The sequence below is a fragment of the Rhineura floridana genome, chromosome 2, assembly GCF_030035675.1.
Source record: "Rhineura floridana isolate rRhiFlo1 chromosome 2, rRhiFlo1.hap2, whole genome shotgun sequence".
NCBI lineage: Eukaryota > Metazoa > Chordata > Lepidosauria > Squamata > Rhineuridae > Rhineura > Rhineura floridana.
The window spans coordinates 203580206-203605197 of record NC_084481.1 but is presented as its reverse complement, the minus strand read 5'-3'; the positions used below and the strand labels follow the sequence as shown (position 1 = coordinate 203605197).

General features: G+C 43.5%; 1 protein-coding gene across 10 annotated transcripts in view; it reads left to right on the top strand.

Moving 5' to 3' along the window:
* EML5 (EMAP like 5) overlaps nt 1-24992 on the top strand; it is a 240719-nt gene that overhangs the window by 114291 nt on the left and 101436 nt on the right. For all 10 annotated transcript variants that reach the window (XR_009760754.1, XM_061611916.1, XM_061611915.1 and 7 more), the window contains 4 exons: nt 8789-8930; nt 12313-12465; nt 17693-17824; nt 18020-18108. Coding sequence is in view for 9 of the 10 variants with exons in the window: in XM_061611916.1 (XP_061467900.1) it covers nt 8789-8930; nt 12313-12465; nt 17693-17824; nt 18020-18108 (516 nt within the window). In the remaining variant the exon portion in view is untranslated. The remainder of the gene's footprint in view (nt 1-8788; nt 8931-12312; nt 12466-17692; nt 17825-18019; nt 18109-24992) is intronic.

Below are 24992 nucleotides of genomic sequence, written 5' to 3'. Positions count from 1 at the left end.
TCGTTGAACTGCTTCCCAGACTTGTGGCTTTAAGTCTGGCCGCGAAAGTCTCTGTAGTCGGCGGCAGCGGCTGCTTCCACTACCGACTCCCTTATCTGCTACGGTGCTAACTATTACGAGCCGCGATTGTGCCTTCCTCACACGGCTATCGCACGCTCTCGAGACGGCGCTAGACAGCCTTTCAGTCAGTTCGCTGTCACACCTCAGCGCCCGCCATTACTCCCATCTTGATTGTCCTGTTTTTTCCCGCCCTTTTTGTTTTCGTCTCTCCTGAACTAAACAAAGGGGGTTTCTTACCTTGAGAAGGCTGTCTTGTATGTGAGTTTTCAGATAGGACTAGTTAGCTCTACAAGAGTTCCTCTCTCACTGCCTTATACTGCTGCCTCTTGCAACATTAGCCCTCTGCAGCTACTGAACGTACCTCTGCTGCTGTTTGCTCTGCACAACCAGTTGCTCCTGTACAAACAACAACTTCTGTGAACTGTACATTCTGCCCCTCCGCCGTGTACCAGGGCGCTCTGTACTGTACATTCTGCCCCCTCTGTGGCCGTGTACCAAACCTGCAGTCTAGTCTGCATTATATTGACGCTGTTACCATCGTACATTCTGCCCCCTCTGTGGCCGTGTACCAAGCCTGAAGTCTAGACTGCATTGTATTGACGCTGTTACCATCGTACATTCTGCCCCCTCTGTGGCCGTGTACTTAGCCTGAAGTCTAGTCTGCGTTATATTGACGCTGTTACCATCGTACATTCTGCCCCCTCTGTGGCCGTGTACCAAGCCTGAAGTCTAGTCTGCGTTATATTGACGCTGTTACCATTGTACATTCTGCCCCACTCGTGGCCGTGTCCCAGCCCCTGTACAAAACACAACTTATTTGAACTGTACATTCTGCCCCCCCCCGTGGCCGTGTTCCAGGGTGGTCTATACTGTACATTCTGCCCCCTCTGTGGCCGTGTACCAAGCCTGAAGTCTAGTCTGCATTATATTGACGCTGTTACCTCGTACATTCTGCCCCCTCTGTGGCCGTGTACCAAGCCTGAACTCTAGTCTGCATTATATAGACGCTGTTACCATTGTACATTCTGCCCCCTCTGTGGCCGTGTACTTAGCCATCTGCCAGTGCATTCTACCCCCTCTGTGGTCGTGTACTGCGCCTGTTCGGGTCTCTACATTCTGCCCCCGGTGTGGCCGTGTACTGCACCCATAGTGAATATAAGATGGCGGAACAGTCAGACATGTCTCAGACAGCCAAGCCACAACCATCTAAGGCAACTAAGACTATCAACCTCTAGCTCGCAGGGTAGTTAACACCCTTGGTCTCCAAGCTGCGCCCCCAACAGCTGTCGCTCCAGCTATTAAAGGGGCCAGGGTTCTCACATCCCCTGCACCTACTGAGCATTACATCCCGGTGCCAGATCCCATCGCTAAACTGGCCACCGAAGAATGGTCTCATCCATTCCAAACTCGCCGCTTCAAAAACCTGGCTGACAAGCTTTACTCCCTGGCTCCTGAATTTGCCTCCAAGCTGGCCGTTCCCGGCATAGACGAGCCGATTGCTAGCCTAGTTTCGCGATCTCTCTTGCTTAGGGAAGAAGAATACCAACTAAAGGATGCTACTGAGCGAAGATTAGACTTCGCTCTCCGCAAAAATCATGAGGCCACTGCCTTCTCCATGCGAGCCTCCGCATCAGCTTCCGTCTTCTCCAGGGCAGCAATGATGTGGCTGGATGATATGCTAGAGGACCCTAACCCTGATCCTGTTTCTCTCAGACGATCATTGATTAAGTTGCGCAAGACAGCGGCGTTTGTGGCTGATGCCACTTTGGATGCCACTCAACTGGGGGCACGAGCCATGACGGCTCAAATAGTCGCTCGACGACCCTCTGGCTTCGCCACTGGCAAGCTGACTCTACAGCCAGAGTGAATCTTTCTAGAGCTCCTTACGCTGGATCTTTGCTCTTCGGTGAGGAAGCTCTAAAGGCAGTGCTGGTTGATCCCAAAGACGCTCACAAACCGGTCTTGGCCACTGTCAAGAACATCGATCATAGACCTTTCAGGCGATTTCCCTCTTTCCGCACTAACCAGCCCTTTCGAGGAACGCGGCCAGGAGGACGAGGCCGCGACTTCCGATCCTACGACTCCAATTCTTTCAGGGGAACCTGGAACCGACGTTTCCAGGGCAGAGGCCTACGGCTGGCTTGTCAACTTCGACAAAAGCCATCTTCAACCGACCCAATGCCTACTACATCTAGGGGCAATGTTGGACACCCTGCAGGCGATGGTGTTTCTGTCTCCAGATCGCATAACTGCCATCACAAACATCGTGAGGTCTTTGATGCAACAAACAACCGCAGACGTTATGCTTCTAGCCAGGGCGCTCAGAATGTTCATCTCTACCATCCACATTGTGCCATGGGCTCGAGCCCACTCTCGCCACCTTCAGTGGGCTTTGTTGCCTTTTCAACAGGACATTGCCAACTCCAATCATCGCACAGTTCCTCTGAGCCCCACACTGCGCCTTTCATTCCGCTGGTGGACGAGGGTCCAACATCTTTCCAGAGGCACTCCATTCAGAGAACCTCGCAGGACTGTTGTCACCACGGATGCCAGTCTCATCAGCTGGGGAGCACACTGCAACTCCCAGTACGTTCATGGAGTTTGGTCCACCGCAGAGCAGACTCAGAACATCAATTGGCTGGAGCTCAAGGCGGTCCACCTAGCTCTACTTCATTTTCAGTCTCTGTTCCCTTTGGACCATGTCCTCATTCGAACGGACAACACGTGTGTAAAATCACATTTGAACAGACAGAGGGGCACCAGGTCCCGTCCTCTGCAGGACCTAGCTTCCCTCATCTTTGTCTGGGCAGAACAACATCTACAATCCCTAAAAGCAGAGCATCTCAGAGGGATTTGGAATGTGACAGCAGACTGGCTCAGCAGACAACAGCTCATTCCGGGAGAATGGAAACTTCATCCGACCATATTCCAGCGTCTCCAGCATCGGTTCGGTTCTTCTCGATCGACTTGTTTGCTTCCAGTCGCAATTACCAGCTTCCCAGGTACTTTGGCAGATACCTGGACACAGCAGCGGAAGCAGTGGATGCTCTGTCCATACCGTGGCCAGACGGTCTTTTGTACGCCTTCCCTCCCATACCGCTGTTAGCCAAAACACTGCGGAAGGCGTGAAGCGAGAGGGCACAGTTGGTTCTGATAGCACCATATTGGCCACGCCGACCGCGGTTCTCGGATCTTCTTGCAATGTCGGTGACAGATCCCTGGACACTTCCAGTCAGGCCAGATCTTCTATCCCAGGGTCCAGTATGGCATCAGGATTCCACTTGGCTCAATCTAACAGCGTGGCTTTTGAACGGGGACATTTGAGGTCGGCTGGACTGTCTGACGCTGTTATTGATATTATCTTATCCTCGAGACGGCCATCTACCACCCGTATTTATTAACATACTTGGGTGGCTTTCTCTAAGTGGTGCCAGGCTCAACACTGTGATCCATCCCAGGCCACTGTGCATCAGGTGCTGCAATATTTCCATAGTGGTTTTATGATGGGACTCAGACCCAACACTCTACGTCGACATGCGTCCACTCTTTCGTCCATTCTTTCAGTCTCCTCCACTGGTGCCCCTATTTCCTCACATCCGTTCATTAAACGCTTCCTCAGAGGCACTGCTTTACGTTCACCGGCTGTAGTCCATCGTTTTCCCTCATGGAGTCTGTCCAAGGTCCTACAAGCTTTACAACACCCTCCGTTTGAACCCATTAGGGCTGTGCCTTTACGTCTACTGTCCTTCAAGGTCTTGTTCCTGGTCGCCATCACTTCTGCCAGACGAGTTTCGGAACTGGGTGCATTGTCTTCTGCTCGCCATCTCTGTGTCTTTCACAAGGACTCTGTTGTGTTTAAAACTGATCCTTCCTTCCATCCTAAGGTCAATTCAGTTTTCCATTGCAATCAGGACATTGTACTCCCTTCATTTTGCCCGACTCCTGTTCATCCTCTAGAGAAGGCTTGGCATTCGTTGGATGTTCGGAGGGCTCTCAAGACCTACCTGTCTAGGACCCAAGAGATTCGACGAACGGAGTCTCTGTTTGTATCCTTTCATCCAAGGTCTATGGGGCATAAAGTAGCCAATTCTACCTTATCTCGCTGGCTAAGGGCATGTATTACCTTAGCATATGAGTCCCTTAAACTTCCAGTTCCAGCTAGTATAACGGCTCATTCAACTAGGTCAGCGGCCACTACGGCTGCTTTTGCTACCAACGCTCCTGTTGCTGATATCTGCAGGGCTGTTGTTTGGTCTACCCCTCACTCGTTTATCAGGCATTATAAAATAGATCGTTATGCCTCTGCTGATGCCTCTTTTGGCAGACGAGTGTTGCAACAGGTTCTTAATGAGGATTAGCATGTGGGTGGTCCCTCCCTCTTATGGGCTGCTTTGGTACATCCCGCAGTGATGGCCGGCCTCATATGGAAAATGGACCATTGGTCTCACCTGAAGGGTGATTTTCATATGAGGACGGCCATCACGACCCTCCCAGTTGGAGGATGTATAGATATTTTACTAAGATGTTATATATTACTGTTACGCTATTGTATTTAAAGTTACTAGTGAAGTCAAGACTACTAGTTCTGTTATATCGCTATGTTAGAGTCATGTTATTATGCATGTTATTTTCCTGCTGGCAGGCCTGTTGGGCCTGTCCTTGTATTTTTAGATTTTTCTCTATAGACTCGCTGCGAATGAACTGGAGAGTGGGAGGGGCTTGACGCCCCTAGTCTTGACTTCAAAAACATTCTTGCCTTCGCACGATAGGTGGAGCTACAACCCGCAGTGATGGCCGTCCTCATATGAAAATCACCCTTCAGGTGAGACCAATGGTCCATTTGGTTTCAAAAACAGGCAAAAATTGGTCACCTGACATGATTATTATGTCATACTTGACCTGCAAGGATGTCTGGAGATAAGGATCTGGCTCACTGGCCAGATCCAGTTCTCTTCCCCGTTCTATGTAGATTCTGTCTGTCTACAACAGCAGCAACTCCTCACCTGTGTCAGTGGCAGTTCTGTGTGTCTTGCCTTTGATAAAAAGCAGTCCCTCCCTTAGAAGCACTCTTCCTCGCAGATCAGATCCAGGAGCACAGCAAGCGACAAAGTCCATGCCACGAGGACACTGCAGCTCCGGCCACACAATTCATAACAGTTGCATTGTCATAAGTGCCAGCTCAGCACTGTGCACAGCCAATTTCTGCTACTAACTCAACTCCTCAAATAATGTATGTTTCTACAAACCCTGAATTAATAGATTGTCAATCAGAAACATAAGATGCCATATGAGAATAATGAATAATTATCAGAATAATAAGAATACGATGACATATAAGAATAATGATTGGTTTGGAAACTAGACTGGTATGTAAGCATTTGATGCTATCCAAATGCTCCTGAAGCCTGTAGGGAAGAAACTGCTAGGAACTGGTGAGGAAGTAAACTTCGGTAATCTATTTCTTGAGTAAGCAGCACTGTTGTCATGAAGAAATGTGCTAACCCCACAAACAAAGATCTCAGATTTTTCTAACTGATCTTTACAGATCCAGATCCCACATTGCAACAGATGTATCCTACAGGGCTCCTACTGGGAGAAAGGGTGGGATATAAATCTAATTAATTAATTAATAAACAAACAAACAATATCCGTCTCGTCAATGAGTAAAATCAGATATCAGCTGAACAGGGCTGGGCTTTCCATATTTGAACATTTGAATAGCCTGCTGGATCAGACCTGTGGCCCATTTAATCCAGCATCCTGTTCTCATAATGGCCAAGCAGATGCCTATGGGAAGCCCACATGCAGGACCTGAGTGCAAGAGCATTCTTGCCTCCTGCAGTTTCCAGCAACTGGTATTTGGAAGTATACTGCCTCCAACTATGGAGGGAGAGCATAGCAATCATGTTTACTACCAATGGGGCTCTCTCTGTTGATCTCAACACCCAAGAGGGTCTGTAGGGAAGGAGGTAGTCTTTCACATATTTGGGACCTAAGTTGTTTAAGGCTTTAAACACTGGTATGAACACCTTCACTCAAGCCTGGAAAGGAATTGGCAACCAATGCAACTGTTTTAAAATGGGTTATGTGAGATCTAAAGGGAACCTCAGCCAATCTGGCTGCTGCATTTTGGACCAGTTGAAGTTTCTGAGTTGTCTTCAATAGCAGCCCCATGTAACGCTCATTGCAATAATCCAACCTGAAAGTTACCAGAGCATGGAGTACTGTGGTCAAGATATCTCTGTTCAAAAGGGGCCAAAGTTAGTGAACTGGCTGGAGCTGGGAAAAGGCATTCCTAGCCACTGAGGCCACCTGAGCCTCCAGTGACAATGTTGAAAACAGGAGCACCCCTAAGCTGTGGACCTGCTCCTTCCAAGGGAGTGCAATCCCAACCAGATCAGGCCATCTCCCCACCTCCTGGACATAAGAACTCTGGACATATAACACCTCTGACTTTTCAGGATTTAGCCTCAATGTATTGGTCCACATCCAGCCCATAACTGCCACCAGTCTAGCATCTCCCGATTTATACGGAGAGATATAGAATTGGGTGTTATCTTCAGTGGCTTCATGTAGATGTTAAATAGCATGGGGGACAAGATAAAACTCTTCGGAAAACCACAAGACAGCTCCCATGGTGCTGAACAGTAGCGTCCCATAACTACTTTCTGGAAGTGGCTCTGGAGGTATGAGTGGAGCCACTGAAGTATCATGTCCCCAACCCCCACCTCCCCAACACTCTTCAAAAGGATACCATGGTCAACAGTATCAAAAGCCGTTGAGAGATCAAGGAGAAATAGCAGGGTGGCAATCCCCTTATCTCTCTCCCAACAGATGTCATCAACCAGAGTGACCAAGGCAATTTCAGTGCCATGGCCAAGCCTGAAGCCAGACTGGAATGGATCCAAGTATTCAGTTTGTTCCAAGCATGCTTGAAGCAGGATCACCATCACCTTCTTATGCACCTTCCCCGAAAGAAGATACTCTGCGCTGCGTGAAGAAGTACTTTCTTCTGTCTGTCCTGAATCTTCAACATTCAGCTTCGTTGGATGTCCACGAGTTCTAGTGTTATGAAAGAGGGGAAAAACATTTCTATATCCACTTTCTTCATGCCATGCAGAATTTTATATACTTCTATCATGTCACCTCTTACTCGCCTTTTCTCTAAACTGAAAAGCCCCAAATGCTGCAACCTTTCCTCATAGGGGAGTTGCTCCATCCTTTTGATCATTTTGGTTGCCCTTTTCTGAACCTTATCCAACTCTGCAATAACCTTTTTGAGGTACATCTTAAGATATAACTTGTTTTAGTCAGTAGTATTAGTGATGTCATAATATATGTCAAAGACTTTGGTTGTGTTTGCACAACATGGTCAACTATAGTTAATACTAAGTGCAGGGATCATGATTTGTTGCTCACACTAGGGAAAAGCGAAGTGGGAGTGATCCCGTTCACGACAAACTATTAAGTATGGTTACTGATATGCAAATAGTGTATTTGTTTACTAGGTGGCATATCCATCACAGTAGACAGAATTTTTCTCTGATTCCAAGGAAACACAGAATGTGCATATAGCTTTCTAAAATGTAATTCTGTTCTTTTACCATGCTGGTCAGTTGTATTCTGTGCCATTTACAGATGGTATAAGAGAGCTTTCATTACTACTGCTCCTGCCATAGAGAAAATTGTACCGTGGCACCAATCAAGCAGCATCTAGGTTGCAATCCTCTATTCACATACCTCAGAATAAGTCCATTAAACTCTGTGGGGCTTCTGAATAGACATTTATAGGATTGCATTGTCTGCATATCTATATATCTCCTCTGAAGCCTCACATCAGAAAGGTGTGTATTTGGCAACATGTAAGAACATAATGTGTTACTAAAAGAGGAGATGGGCAGAGCAATCCTATTACCCCAGTGGCTCCACCAGGGTTCTGTGGAGCAGCAAAGCTACTACTGCATCCATAGCTCAGCCATTCATAGTGGCAGAAGTCAAAAGTGGGGATCAGGTAGATTGTACCCAATCCCTGTGTCAGCTACAGGCTGGTGCAGTGATCAGGCCTACATACTGCCCTGGGCTCCTGCTGGGAGGAAGGGCGGGATATAAATCAAATAATAAATATAATGGGCTTAGTGCTGGCCAGCACCAGCTGTTTGAGTAGCTTGGATCCAATGGATCCTGGTCTGGCTCAGTCCTGCCCTCAGATTGCCCCATTTTGGGAAATCCAGTGGGCATGTGGTGGCCAGCCAGAAGTTGGCTGAGCTGGCAGAAGTGACCCCCCCCCACAGCCAGGTGTAAGGGGGGCTTGGAGTGTAGCCTAAGTTAGCACAACGAGTACAAAAGTGTATGAGTCACCCATACACTTCAGTAATCCATTCTCTTGCTTTAATTCTATCAGGTCCCTTCTGTACCAACGGAACCTATGTTCACTGTTTTCAGTACCCATTATTTTGTTTACAAAATCCATAATTATGGTCTAGTAATACTAGGTATAATTGGGATTAAAAACTGCTCATTCAGTATTTGCCTATCATCAGTGGACCATTGTACTCATTGTACATTGTATCCATTGTACTCATTTTTGTATCAATAGAATATAGTAACCAATAACCCTCAAACTCATAATTTATATGTGGTTTGACAGGTTGTCTACTTCCTTTCTGTTAAAAATAAATTCTTAATTCTTTTTTAGCAAATGAAATTGAAATAATTAATTTTTTTACAGGGTCACATGGAAGGAGAAGTTTGGGGTTTAGCTGCACATCCTCATTTACCTATTTGTGCCACTGTAAGTGACGATAAAACCTTAAGAATATGGGATCTGTCTCCCAGCCATTGCATGCTAGCTGTTCGAAAACTGAAGAAGGGTAAGATGATGGCTTTTCCCCCATCAAAATGTATAGACATTTTTCTGTTCACTTATATTCCATTTAGATTCTAACTGAGTTAAATATACATTTATTAGTTTGCCAAGTATTGAAATACATAGCCATCTTTCCCAACTTTTAGGCACCAGGCAAAGACATTCCTGTGCACCCAAGCATTTGGGTCTTTATTGGAATTGTAGGGTATGATTATACCAAAGCCTATATTTGGTGTTCATCTTTAGTAGGGTGGGGTAAGATGTATCCTGTTTGTTTGTTTGTTTATTTATTTATTTATATCCCACCCTTCCTCCCAGCAGGAGCCCAGGGCGGCAAACAGAAGCACTAAAAACACTTTAAAAGACCATAAAAAGACTTTAAAATACATTAAAACAATGTATTTATGTAATTGCAGGATGAACACTTTTACTCAATTAATATATTTGTTTATTTAGTATTTAAAAATTGTATTATGTAAGCCAGCCTTTCCTAACCTTTTGGTCCCAGTTATTATTGGACTACAGTTCCCATCAACCAATGGCCATTGGTCAGGAAAGATGGGAATTATAGCCCAACAACATCTGGGGACCCAAAGGTTGGGAAAAGAGCTCTAAGCTGTTCCAATCACTACTTCCTTGTAGCATCTGGACAGATGTTGTTTGGTATTTTAAAAATATGTGTGAAATAGGAATAGTTTCGTGGTCCTATTTCTTAGCAGAGATGGCTCCCAATTTGTTTCCGGGCCCAATTCAAAGTGCTGATTCTGACCTTTAAAGCCCTAAACGGCCTTGGACCAATATACGTGAGGGACCGCTTACGCCCATATGTACCTGCCCAGGATTTAAGATCATCTGCCTCTGGTCTCCTCTGCGTGCCTGGAGTGAAAGATGTTAGATTGACAGGCACGCAGAAGAGAGCTTTTTCAGCTGTGGCCCCCAAGCTTTGGAATACTGTACCCCAATAAGTTTGCTCTCCTCCCTCCCTGTTGGTTTTCTGGAGACTTCTGAAAATGATCTTGTTCTGGAGATCCTTTGGGAGGGATTGAAGGTAGAGCCTGACACTGATTTTATGCCTTCTGCATTAAATTTTACCTTTGTAGTCCCTTTAGTGTGTGTGTGTTTGTGTGTGTGTTGTATTATATGTATTTTAATTGTATTTTATATATTTTAAATTTATTTTAATGTTTTTGTGATTTTATTGTTTACAATTTTATTATGTACATGTTTGATTTTATTTTTGTAAGCCGCCCTGAATGCGGTAGAAGGGTAGAAGGGCGGGATAGAAGTAGTTTAAATAAATAAATAAATGCAAGCAGCGGGATGAGAATCAACCAGTCCACCCTTTCCCTCAGACACAAATAATTACAGACACAATCTTCTTAAGTAAAAGATAAAGAATGTTTACTCACGACCTTTCATATGTTCAGGAAACATAGGCTTTAGCTTAGATGGAAAGATTAGGAGTCCATTAATCTTTGGTAATGGTCATCTTGGAGAGGAGCATGTGTATGCTTCACTCTCCTCAGGCTTAATGGAGAATATTCAAGAATCCCAGACAAAGGAGGAGGAAGAGAAGGCCAGGTAACCCCACCCCTTAGGAAGTTACATCACTGGTAAACAGGTAGATGGGATATTTCCCAAATATCCCTTAGATGGAACATACAAGTTTGTTTATTCTTACAGATGTTAGCTAAATGAATACATAGTTTCTGTTGTTTACATCTTTCATGATAAAAGGATGGACAAGCAGCAAGCAATCAAGCTGTTGCCGTCTGCTTGAGAAATAGGGGACTTTGCTTACTGGCAGCAGCATTGAACATTGCTCTTTGAGTGCATAACACTTCCTGGTGAGACAAGAAGAGATACATTGCGTACTGCCAGGCTTGCTTTTCCAAAGTAAATAGCAGCAGTGTTGGTTGCTTTCTTAGCACATGTCCTCTGCATGGAAGATAATGGAAACTATGACTTAAGAACATAAGAAGAGCTTTGCTGGATCAGGGCAGTGGCCCATGTAGTCCAGTTTCTGTTCTCACAGTGGCCAACAAGATGCCTATGAGAAGCCTACAAACAGACCTGAGCACAACAGCACTCTCCCCTCCTGCCGCTTCCAACAACCATGGAGATAGAACATACCCGTCATGGCTAGCAGACATTGATAGCCTATCCTCCATGAGTTTGTCTAATCCTCTTTTAAAGCCATTTCAGTTGATTACCACCACATCTGGTGGGAACAAATTCCACAGTATATTACATGCTGTGTCTAGCTTCTGGTTTCCAGTAGCAGACAGTCTGATGCCTACAAGCAGGATATGTGGGCAATAGTTCTCCCCCATCGTATATACCCATATATTGTATTATATGTTTTAAAATCTGTTTTATTATGTATTTTCTTAAATTTGTTGTAAGTCGCCTAGAGACTGTTGGGTATGAGAACAAATGAAATAAATAATAAATCATCAGGTATTCAGAAATGCACTGCCTTTAGACAGTGTTATTAGTGGTTACTAGCCCTGAGGAATATGTTCTACCTTCATTGTCAGAAGCAATATGCTTCTGAATACCAGTTTCTGGGGAGAGTGCTGTTGCACTTAGGTCCTGCTTGCAGGCTTCCCATAGGCATGTGGCCACTATGAGAACAAGATCTTAGACTAGATGGACTTTTGGTCTGATCCAGCAGACTGATACGCTGGACTCATGTTATATTTTTATGAAGAGGAGAGGCCTTAGGGCAGGAGGTCTAGGAAATCCCAGAGCTTCCACATGAGTCTCAGGGAGAAAATGCTAGTGGTTGCACATCTCACACAGAGCCAAAGAGGACTATACTTTCGACAAGGAACTGGCCAAGCAATATGAAACGCATGAATCAGGGAGGTCAAGGGGTTAGTGATAGGATAGAATAGCTTTTGAGATATTGATTAGGCTAATGTAATATAGTGACAATACAATGTGAGGTGTGAGCCAGGAAGACCGTGGTACAAATTTCTTGTCACTCATGAACTTACTCAGTAGCCTTAGGCAAGGCACTATTCTCTCATTTCAGTGTTGCATATGCAGTATGGAAGTAATAATACCAACCTATCTTATAAAGATATAAAGATCAATGAAATAATGGATGTACAACACTTTGAACACTTGCAAATACAACATAATAATACTTTGTGCCTTTACCAGCAAAATCTTTGGTGCATATCTTCAGTTTATTTATTTATTTATTTATTGTATTTGTATACCGCCCCATAGCCGAAGCTCTCTGGGCAGTTTACAGTACTTAAAAACACTAAAAACACATACAAATTTAAAACACATCTTTTAAAAACAATTTAAAACACAATTTAAACATTTATAACAATTTAAAAAACTATAATATGTCTCTTTGCATTTGCCAGGGGGAAGATGTTGTTGTTTTTCTCCTGATGGGAAGGCATTGGCAGTAGGTCTCAATGATGGAAGTTTCTTAATGGTGAATTCAGACACTCTGGAGGATCTTGTTTCTTTTCATCACAGGAAGGATGTTGTTTCAGATATACGATTTTCTCCTGGTAAGTAATCAGCTTCATAGAATCATAGAATCATAGAATAGTAGAGTTGGAAGGGGCCTACAAGGCCATCAAGTCCAACCCCCTGCTCAGGAATCCAAATCAAAGCATTCCCGACAGATGGCTGTCCAGCTGCCTCTTGAATGCCTCCAGTGTCGGAGAGCCCACTACCTCTCTAGATAATCGGTTCCATTGTCGTATAGCTCCAACAGTTAGGAAGTTTTTCCTGATCTCCAGTCAAAGTCTGGCTTCCTGCAACTTGAGCCCATTATTCCGTGTCCTGCACTCTGGGATGATCGAGAAGAGATCCCGGCCCTCCTCTATGTGACAACCTTTCATGTACTTGAAGAGTGCTATCATATCTCCCCTCAGTCTTCTCCAGGCTAAACATGCCCAGTTCTTTCCGTCTCTCCTCATAGGGCTTTGTTTCCAGTCCCCTGATCATCTTTGCTGCCCTCCTCTGAACCCGTTCTAGTTTGTCTGCATCCTTCTTGAAGTGCAGAGAAGTCACTCAGCATTGCAGAATACCATTGTGACGAAAGCATTCCCACCTAAATGCCACCAACTTAAGCCCTTTTTAGATACTCAGAAGAGGTGAGTGGGCTTGCGTGTTCCAATGAACCCTGTGAGCGATGCCATCAGGAGTCATGTACTTCCAGCAGGGTCACCCATGGTGGTAAGGTCAAGGGAGAGGAACCAAACAAAGAACGATCCAAGAAAGTCCTCAATGGCAGAACAGGTGGAGGATAACAATGTGTACGTTGCTATGGCTATGAAGGTGGATGAAGGCTGCAGCAGATAAAAGATTTCCAATCGTTGTGGTATCCATGCCATTGGATCAAAGCCTTTTTCTGTCAAGATTATGTGTTCATCATCGTGTGCCGATCTCCCCATATAAAACAAATTCACGTACAGGCATCTTCTAACCAAACCAAACCAAACTAAAAGTCCCATAGTGACCGGTGAATGGCGATGGGGGCAGGACTGTGAAATCTGGAAGCCTCTAGTCATGGACTGGCACATGGGCGGTGGATACAGACAGTCGTCCTGGCTCAAGGACTGAGGCATTTGAGTAGTTTGGCAGCTATAGCCACAACTGAGCAGTCCTATGCAGGGGGGGGGGCTAGAAAATGTGCCCTAAACATAGTCTGCCTCATCTCTCTCTCTGACTGGATTACTGCGTTCACTGGGGTCACAACTTAGTCGTCGCAAAAGACAATTGAACTTTGGAACATGGAATATATGGACATTGCTGGACAATATAGATAGTGAATGTCCTGAATGCAGGACTGCCATCATCGCGAGGGAGTTGAGACGTTTTAATATTGACATAGCAGCACTCCAAGAAACTCAAAGACAGGAGAAGGACAACTGAAGGAAGAAAAAGGAGGTTATACCTTCTTCTGAAAAGGACTGCCAGAACAAGAATACATGGAGTAGGCTTTGCTATTAAAAATAATCTTGTGAAGCTCTTGTCAGAAGTTCCTATTAGCATTAATGAGTGACTCTCAACCACTCTCTGGTTAAAACGTGCCAAAAACCAGCAGGCAACTATTCTAAGTACTTATGCACCAACATTAGATGCTGATGAAGACATCAAGGAAATTTTTTATAACCAGCTGGACACCATCTTATCAGAGATACCTAAGGAGGATAAAGTTATCCTCTTGGGCGATTTCAATGCAAGAGTTGGGCGTGATTTCGATTTATGGCCAGAAACCATTGGGAAAGAAGGAGTTGGCAATAGCAACCTGAATGGCATTCTACTTCTGACTAAATATGCAGAGCATAATCTTGTTATTACAAACACACTCTTTCACCAGAAAAATAAATTTAAAACATCATGGAAGCACCCTCAGTCAAAACACTGGCATCTCCTGGATTATATAATTGTCCATGCCGGAGATCGTTGTGATGTACTCCTCACTAGGGCCATGACGAGTGGTGATGACTGCTGGACGGATCACTGATTAATTTGATCCACTATGGCCATTAATATTGTTCCTCAACGTAGGCTCCAAGGAAGAAAACCAAGGCATAAAATGAACATCCATGCCCTTCAAGATCCTATTAAGCGAGCCTGCTTTCAAACAACTCTCAAGAAACATCTACGTATGGAACTCCCTGAAAACGTCGAGGAACACTGGATTAAACTGAAGACTTCCGTTATTGTAGCATGTGAACAAACTATTGGATACCAAACTAAGAAACATCAGGACTGGTTTGATGCGATTGAACATATCATTGACAAGAAAAGGAAAGCCTTCCAGATGTGGCAAAAAGACATTAACTGTGCTGCTAAGAAAAAAATATATGCCAGTGCAAAGGCTGAGGTCCAAAGAAGAACTAGAGAACATAAGATTGCCTGGTGGATAAAGAAAGCTCAAGAAATCCAGCATTTTGCAGATGCTCACGATGCACTGGGCTTTTTTAATGCCACAAAGGCCATCTACGGACCAACAAATTATGGTACAAATCCTTTACGCTCAATAGATGGTACCAAACTTCTAAAGGACAAAGAGTCTATTGCACTGCGTTGGAAAGAGCATTACCATGACCTCTTTAATTGTAACTCTGTTGTGGGTGAGGTCTTCTTGCAAATTCCACAACAACAAGCTAGAGATGAGCTTGCAGTGTCCCCTAATTTGTATGAAGTCAGTAAAGCCATCAATCAAATGAAGAACAACAAAGCTAGTGGACCTGATGGGATTCCTGCTGAAGTCTTTAAAGAAGGTGGGCCTGAACTTACACAACAACTTCATAAGCTCATCGAAAAAATCTGGATGAAGGAGGAGATCCCTGAAGGCTTTAGGTATGCCATAATTATCACCCTTTTTAAGAAGGGTGATAGAACAGATTGAGGGAACTATCGAGGTATCGCTATTCTTGCTACTGCAGGTAAAATCCTTGCAAGGATCCTTGCAAATCGCCTCTTACCAATCTCAGAGGATGTCCTCCCAGAATCTCAACATGGTTTCCACCCTTCCAGGGGGACAGTGGACATGATCTTCACTGCATGGCAGCTTGAAGAAGAATGCTGAGAGCAGAATCAGCCTTTATACATGGCTTTTATTGATCTGACTAAGACCTTTGATATTGTGTATCGAACCGCTCTCTGGACCATCCTTCTGAAAACTGAATGCCCTGATAAATTTGTGAATATTTTGCGACTCCTTCATGACAACATGATAGTGACAGTTTTGGATAACAATGGCTTTCAGAGTGATCCATTCAGAGTCGGATCAGGTGTAAAACAAGGATACATCATTGCTCCTACCTTACTTGCTATCTTCATTGCTATGATTCTACACCTTATTGAGGGGAAACTTCCTATTGGTGTGGAAATCATATATCGAACAGATGGAAAGCTTTTTAATCTCAGTAGGCTGAAAGCAAAAGTAAGGTAATGTTATCCTCTGTTGTAGAACTTCAATATGCCGATGATAATGTGGTCTCCACACATTCAGAGAAAGATCTTCAAACTATCCTAAATGTCTTTGCAGAAGCATATGGAAACCTTGGGCTCTCACTTAATATGAAAAAACCCAAAGTGCTTCATCAACAGGTGCAAACTAGTCCCTCTGTAGCACTATCAATCCAGCTTAATGGTGTTAATCACTTCCCCTATCTTGGCAGCCATCTCTCTGTAAAGCCAACATCGATGCTGAAATTCAACATCGTCTGAGCTCTGCGAGTGCCGCATTCTGCCGAATGAAGCGTAGAATGTTCGAGGATCAGGATATTCGCAGGGAGACCAAAATGCTTATTTACAAAGCCATTGTACTACCGACCTTACTCTACACCATCTATAAATGCTGCTCCCAACTTCTTGAAAGATTCCACCAATGCTGCCTCTGGAAAATTCTGCAAATTACTTGGGAAGACAGATGGACTAATGTTAGCGTTTTGGAAGAAGCAAAGACTACCACAGTGTTGAAACAACGATCCTTCAATATCAACTTCGCTGGACCGGCCATGTTGTTCTAATGCCTGACCACCGTCTTCCAAAGCAGCTACTTTACTCCCAACTTAAGGATGGAAAATGGAATATCGGTTGACAGCAAAAGAGGTTTAAAGATGTTCTTAAAGCGAATCTAAAAAAATGTAACATGAACGTCGACAACTGGGAAGTCTTGGCCCATGAACGTCCCAAATGGAGGTCGGCTATTATCAAAGGTGCTGTGGACTTTGAAGAAGCACGAATACAGGGCGAACAGGACAAACGAGCCAAGTGGAAGGCAGGTCAAACAAATCCTCATCACGACCATCTTCCATCTGGAAACCTATGTCCTCACCGTGTGAAGCTGTGTGGATCCAGAATTGGCCTCCTCAGTCACTTACAGACCCACTGTTAAAGACCTTATCTTGGAAGACAATCTTACTCGGCCATGAGTGATCACCAATGAATGAATGAATGAATAGATGAATGGTAGGCTCTAGACATAACATATATGCATTCATTTGAATGTGTCTACAGAGAGCTATATGCTTAGAAGACTCTTTGCACACAGCTGGAAATCTTGAAATGGCAAAGGATCACACCAGTTTTGGGACAAATAAGCTGTAAACACACTAGTTGCCAGATCTAAGTATTTCCATTATCCATATCTGGAGGGGGAATGGGTAAATCTCCTGATCAGTTGCAAAATCTGTTTGAAGCTAAAAAAATTTAAAAACACACTCAGGCTGCTCCCAAGAGATTTTACAGTAAAAAGGGGTGGGGTTTGACTAGCATCATATGCAGCTGATGAGCAGGTGGCATTGTTCACCTAAGCTTCCCATCACCGTGAGTTGCTGCCAATTATCGAGAGGGGAAGAGTCGAGGCAGTGGGGAGCTCAACATGGTATGGTTGCAATGGTGGAGCCAATCTGATGCTTGCATTGCTATACTAGCACTGTACCAAGCTCAACCTTGCCTCCCCCTCTTGGTAACTGGCAGCAATGCATGATGTTGAGAAGCCAGCTAGGCAATGCCACCCATGCTGCCCACTATTGTATTTACAGAAAATGAGCTTAAAACCTTAAGGGGGGAGATCCTATAAAAGTGTCAGGAAATTGTGACACAACTATGTGAGAGCCATCATTGTGGAATATTGTAAACAAACTCTGATCTTACATCCCATAAATGGAATTAGCAGAATAAATTGCCAAATATTATGTGATGAACTCGTGTTTTTTCAGAAAATCGGGTTCTTTGGAAAATATTCATCTCCTTATCATTACATTTTAGGTGCTGGAAAATATTTAGCTGTAGCATCATATGATACATTTGTAGATATCTACAATGTAATGAGCAGTAAGCGAGTTGGAATCTGTAAAGGATCTTCTAGTTACGTAACACACATGGATTGGGACGTAAGAGGTAAGAAATACAACTGCTGCAAAATGTCTATATTTCTGTAGCTTGGAAAGTATAAACTATGCAAGAATTTTCTGCAACATTTTCAAATAGTGACAATAAATATTCCGCAAATGTTCATAGTAAATAAAATAATAAATGTTGTGTGAACAAAAAAGCCTTCAATAAGATTTTCTGTTTCGTGAACATTTTCTTTAGGCAAGCTTTTACAAGTCAACACTGGTGCTAAAGAACAGTTATTTTTTGAAGCTCCTCGGGGGAAAAAACAGATAATTCCCAGTATAGAGGTAAGAAGAACACTTGCAATTTTGTAAATAATGTCTATATTTTATTTTTGTCTTTCACATAATTTTGAAGCCATTTTATTTACAATAAAATTGTAGAAACAATATGTTACTCTATACTACTTGCCTCACAATGAAAGTTGATGTTATGAGCTATAATCCAATACAGAATAGGGGCTTTAGAGCAGCTAATATTGTGCCTAATTTTGAGATGCACTTCTCAATGTAAAATTGAACCAGAATAAGATTATCACTCTCCTCCTCCCTGAGTCATTTTTATTTAAGCCCATATCTTAAGTAGTTTCAGTTTATTAGTCTGTGTATCGCCATAGGCTGTTACAGAAGAAATACAGTCATATATACATTGATGCAAAAGTACAATTCATGGTTTAAAAATAAAATTTTAAAACATTATGTGCAACCACTGTTCTTAATAAAACTGGCCCTAAGTATCTTTGCGGCCAAGGCAAAATTTGCAGTCGAAGTTATTACATAGGGTTGAACTGAAGATAATAAAAAAATTACTTTTTGAGATCTATTTAATTCATTATTCATATTCAGAATTGGAAACAAAAATCTTGCTCTAGGATGAGAAAACATTGGGCGGTCTTAACATGTAATGCAAGAGATCATCAGGTACCTTGCACCCAGCTATGCATAGCCTTTGATCATACGGGGTGCCAAGATATCTACCTTGTAAAATGGACGAGGGCATTACCTGGAATCGTAGTTCGGTATATGCTCTTCGTAGTGGAGCCCTTGTTAAAATATCTAAATAATTAGGCCAAGGAGAATTAGCAATAATAAGCGTAAACCATTTAGAAAAGTGTGAGTTAGCGATCGCTACTCTGTCTTGTTGGAAATCTTGATCATAAATCTGGTTACACAAAGCATTGGAATTAAGGTTACAAAGTAAAGGGGGGGTTAGAAGGTATTGTAGCCCTAGGGCTGGAAAGTTTTTTGCCCAACCCCCCTTTGCCAGTTGATCCTCCCAACACAATTTAGTCAGAGAGGACTGGTCAGTAACCGAAAGTTTTTTCCAGTATCTTAAGAACGTTAGATCTGTTCTGGCCATTAAGGAGGGGGAGTTGAGTTCAATTCTCAGAAAAGGAGCTGGAGTGTCTTTGGGGAGACCTAAGATGTGCTTATAGAAGGTGTTTTGGATTGGCTCTAAGGCTACGCGCAGAGAAGGGCCCCAAATCTCACTTCTGTACAAAATTGACGGAAGAATTTTTGATGTATAAAGTTTGATCATAGGTTTCATTAATTGGCCACCTTTCGTGTAGAAAAATTTCTTGAACAGGCCGAGAGCCCTTAACGCTTGAAGCTTAATATGGGCCAATTGATGGGACCAAGACAATTTATTATTGATAAAAATTCCTAAATATTTGTAAGTATGTACCTGTTCCAAGATGTGGTCGTTTATTGGCTTTACTATATTTTCCACAGACCATTATTTTAGATTTGGTATAATTAATTTTGAGGGATTGTGCGTTGCAATAATCTTGAAGGTGTAAAAGCATTCGTTTAAAACCAATCTTACTTTGCGAAAGCAGAAGTAAGTCATCGGCATAAAGTAAAACAGGAATTCTCCTTGATTTGATCGTAGGGGGAAAAAATGCAGGGGAGGCCATGGCTGAAACAATATCATTAATAAAAAAATTAAATAAGAAAGGGGCTAATACGCAACCCTGCTTAACACCCTTTCTCATTGGAATTTTTTGGGATAAGACACCATTAAAGCCAAGTCTAATTCTTAAATTGGTGTCATAATGTAGAATTTGGAGTAGCCATAGTAGTCTTTTATCAATGCCAGCCTTATCTAATTTCCTCCAAAGGAGGAGTCGATCAACTGAATCGAATGCTGCAGCAAAATCGATAAATGCTAAATAGAGAGAATTTAATGATCTCCTTTTTACTTTCATGATGAAATGGTGAAGGATATACAATTGGTTGATTGTGGAGGCCCCTTCCCTAAAACCTGCCTGTACGTCTGATATGAGAGTGTGTTCCCTATCCCAGTCCAAAAGTTTATTTAAAAGATAACGCCCATAAAGTTTGGCCGCCACATCTAGGAGGCTAATGGGACGATAGTTGGAGGGGTTGGTGGGATCACCTTTTTTAAATATAGGGATTACTATGCTCGTTTTCCAGCCAGAGGGAATACATCCAGTTTCATTAATTTTTGTGAATAGTATAGCTAGGATAGGGCACCACCAAGTAGGAAAAGCTTGATATAGATCAGGTGGAATCATGTCTTGGCCTGGGGCTTTCCCTAAACGGAGTGAAGAGATTAAGGTGTCAATTTCAGCTTCAGTTACCGGGAGCCAGTTTGGGGAGTCTGGAGGAAGAGAGGGTGGATCATGGGGGTGAGTGGTTAAATCTCCAAAGACCTTATAAAAATGTAGAGTCCACGTTTCTGGTAAGATCGGTGGAGTTGTAATGGGTGGTTTGTCAAATAAGGAACCATGAACTAAACTCCAAAACTCCCTCTGGTTACCCTGGAAAGCTGCCAGGCCAAGGCGTTGCCAAAGAATAGAAGTATAGGCTGTTCTTTTGTGTTTCAATAGGTTATTATAATCTTTTTTAAGTTTTAAAAGTTTGGCTTTAGCCATTTCCAAAAAGTGGTGTCTGGTAAAGTGTATTTGGTGGGAAAGTTGTTTCTTTTTAGCTAGACAATACTTATCAAACCACGGCTTACTGCTAGATGAAGAATTAGTAGGGTACACATTGGATGTAGTGACTGTTGAGAGAAGGTGGTTAAGGATTCGTTCAAATAGCTCCCTGGTGTCATATTCAGGCCTGGAGGCTTTTGCACGCAACTCCATCATGATGGGGGATGATAAGATTGTTTTGACCTGATCGATTAGTGTTGGGGACCACCTTCGGCATTTCGGGCCCTGAAATGCCTCTGGGTCAGGTAGTGTTTGAGGGAGAATCAGATAACCCATTGAAAAAGAAAGTTTTAACGATAAAGGGAGGTGATCACTGTCCGATCTGTCCTCGATGGCAAAGTCTATTACACAGTCTAACAGACGGGGAGAGATCAAAATGTAATCGACCACGCTAGCTCCTCTCTTAGATAGAAAGGTAAAAAAACCCTTGGACGAATCAAATTTTGACCCATTGAGGCATAAAAGTTGGGCACTGAGTAATAACCTAAATAAGGCATAACCATTAGAATTAATCACCTTATCACGTGAAGAGCGGGGCAAGACTACCAGATCCCCCGGACAAAGTTCAGGGGGAACCAGAGATTTCGGAAAACTGGGGCCCATCCTGGCGTTAAAGTGTCAGCCAATTATTAAGTTGAGAGAAGGATATTTTTGGTGAATTAATTCAATGAATTCAGAAAAATCATCCCACTCATGGGACCGAGAGGAAGGGACTTGGGGAGGGAAGTAAACATTCATAACTATAAAAGGAGGGAGGGGGGATTTCACAAAGGGGGGGAGAAAGGGTGGGGATATTATTAAGGCCTGGCAATAATCGTGGGACGGGCATATTATCTCAGTAACTGTGACATTTAGTATATTAGAGATTAAAATCGCTAGCCCACCGCTAGGACGGCCTTTCTGGGCCAGGCGTTTGGCAGGCTTAGTCCAGCATTTAAATCCTTCCACGTAAAGATATTGATCTTCCGTTAACCAGGTTTCTTGGAGGCCTAAGATGTCATAGGAACGGAAAAAGGATGGAAGATCGGGGGTAGAAGCTTTATTATTCCAGCCTGCTATATTCCAAAATAATAGGTTAGTGGGTATAGTAGGAAAAGAGGCAGGGAGATCTGGAGAAACGTTCTTAAGTGCAGTGACAACAGGAGACGACAAAGGATTTCAATGGATTGAATCATCAAAAGGTTGAATTTGATCTAATTCGGGTCTTATTACACTAACATTTGAGATAGGCAATTTTCCCCCCTGGGAGGTGACTTTCGAATAATGATTGGGCTGAGGTACTATTTCAATCTCATTAGTAGTCGAATAATGTTTTTCTTTCAGAGGTACTTGAGAAGGCAGTATTACTCGTGATGATGGCGTAGGGGAAGCCCCAGGGAAGTTTGCTTTAGAGGGAGAGTGGCCAGAGAGGGAAAGCTTTTGCTGAGATCGCAAGTCTGCCTTTAAGCGATCTAGTCTATAGATTATTTTTATTTGCTCTTCTTGAGAAAGTTCCGGAAAGACTTCAATAAGTTGTAAATCTTCCGACTCTCTCGATTCATTATGTAAATACATTAAGGACATTGTGGGTCCAGATCGGGCACATAAACAGGGGAAGGGACGGTGGATTTACTTACAGGGTTACTTTGTCGAAAAGGTCTGTACACCAGAGGGAAGGGGGAAGCTACAGTTTTGAAACAGTGGACAATGAATAGGCCGTGGTCAGCCAGATATGTTTTTAAAGAATAAAATTTGTTAGAGACCTGCTTGCTTGTGAAAGATATTACCACTCTAGTCGTGCGTTGATTGCTATACAGAAAGAGAATTCCACTTATATCTGAAGGGATATAAGGGATATCTAATTGGATTGCAACACGAGATGTTAAGTACTTGCAGAACTGGTATTTATCAGGATAGTGCCGTGCTTCCTCAAAAAGTTGGGAAAATTGAGTAGGACCACTTTGTTTTGCTTTAAAACTAAGTTCATGTGGGCTGAAGATAGCTTATTTTTTGTTACCTTTTGGAATGAAGGTTTCTTAATTGAGATAGGTATAAACACTTTCCTTGCAGGCAGGTCAGTCTCAATATTTATACCCTCTAAGGAATTTTGGCAGTTAAGGGGAGGAGAAGAAGAGGGATAATTTTCCAAACAATTTAGATGGTTGGTAGAATTAGTTAAACCAGAGTCCAGCCGAGACAGTTTGGTAGAGGTCTGGGGTATTGTAGAATCTAATTGTTTCAGGATTTCAAAAAGGGGTTTAAAATTAAATTTCTTATAAGAAGGGTGTTTAACATTCTTTACGTTCTTAGATTTTTTGCCTTTCCTTGCTGCTTTCCTGGACTTCATGCTTTTCGTTAACGGGACTGGTTGATTGATGAGCTCAGCGTGCTTTGAGAACTCCGCCTTATCAGAATTAGCTGTATCGTTGACGGGTTGCAATGAGTTATTTGTGACGGATTTTTTTGCTATTAGGGTCAAGGTCTTTAGAAGAGCATTACATTCCACGAAGAAAGTTTTCATTGAGTCAAGTTCATCAAGGACCAGTAGTAATGGACCCAAGCCACTAGCAGGGGGTAAAACCTCTGGAAGATCCTCCGTCATTGTGCTCTTGTTTAAAGATGCAGGAATAGCAGGGGAATGAGGTGGTGCATGGGGGCAGGAATGTGGAGATAAGAGGCAAGTAGTTGGATTCCCTTTAGCTAATAAGTCGGCAGCAGCCAGTTCCATGCTTAGGGGAGTTGAGTACAAATCTTCTCTCAGTGGCGTAAATTCATTTATATGATTTAAAGACCAGTCCAAGATTAAAGGTGTCATCAGAGAGTCAGGTTCCGTCGGAGGGTTTGTTAAATCAAGTGTGTCCGAAGCAGGTCCATGCATAAAAAATGAAGTAATTTTTGGCTGAGAGAGTCGATGTAAAGATGATTGGGACTGAGGCTGCTGGCTATCCGCCAGCTCTCTGCATCTTTGCCTTGTCAGGACCATTGTAGGCAACCAAGTCGTGGACAAAAAGCCAAGAGCTTGGGCTTTAATTTCTCCCTATAAAGTTTTTAATTCCGTTGAGGATTCAAAAGACCCCTGGGGAGAGGTACTCCCTTGACCAGACGGATAGTAAAAGAACAAAGGAGGTCAATAAAAGGAACAAATAGTTTGTTGGCTTGGAGGTTTTGTAGCTGGAGGTGTCTGGAGAAATAAAGAATGTACGCAGTCTTGCCCAGACAACTAGCTTTCAACGATAAAAAGGTGAAAGCTGAGTAGAGGTAAAGGTATCACAGCAGATAGAACTAATTGGCAAGAATGAAAGGCGATATAAGGAATGTAAAATTATCTTCTTACAGAGGAAGAATCGGAGGAGGTCGGAACACGATCGCCATCTTGGAATCCCCCGGCTCTAATCTCCCATATCTTAAGTAGAGTTTGATAGATCAGATACCAAATTCTAAATGATTTCATATAAATGAGAATGAAGAACTATAGCTCATTTACATGTAATATGTAAAAAAGGAATTGTGGAATTTGCTAGATAGTGCTGGAGGACATTCCTCAGTAGGGATGACTCCTCCTACTGGTCGTGACAGGCAGGGTCTCTAAGCTTCTTTGTAGCCTCTCCTGTGGGAGGAGTCGTCCCTCTCTCCAGACCGGCCCTGCCTGCAGTCAGTGAAGGTCTAGAGTTAATCTCTCCTCTCTATTAGAGCTTCTTTCTTTCGCTTTCTGATTCTTCCTCTTAGCGTTTTTTCTTATGCTAATTTTCTCCTCTCCTTACGTTGGTTTTATTCCTCCCTGCCTGTTTCCTTCTCCTTCCCTACCTTCACTCCGTGGGGCTGGGGTTTGTGAGGCTAGGCTGAACCCGGCTGGGTTCACAGGCGTCGGAAAGGAGGCCGAAGAAGGGCGGAGCGCGGCTATCTGCAGCATACCAGCAGAGCAGCAGCCGCCCAGACGGGAGTCTGTCGCCTCGCTCCGCGGAGCCGCGTTTCTGCAACCCTCGCGTTCAGCGGGATCGCAGCTCCTGGCTCCCCCCCCCACTTCACCAAAGGCTTGCCTCGTCGTGGGAGAACGTCTCAGCAGGGGGTTGAGCGGCGCCCGCTAACGCGGCTCGCCTGTAAAGTGATTCCCGCGCTTTTCCCTCAGCGTCAGGGAGTCAAGGCCGCCATATTATGGCCTCACCCGCTTCCTCTCCGCCTTCCCGCCAAGAGCCCTGCCACGTGGGGGAGGCAAGGGACCTAGAGGACTCACAG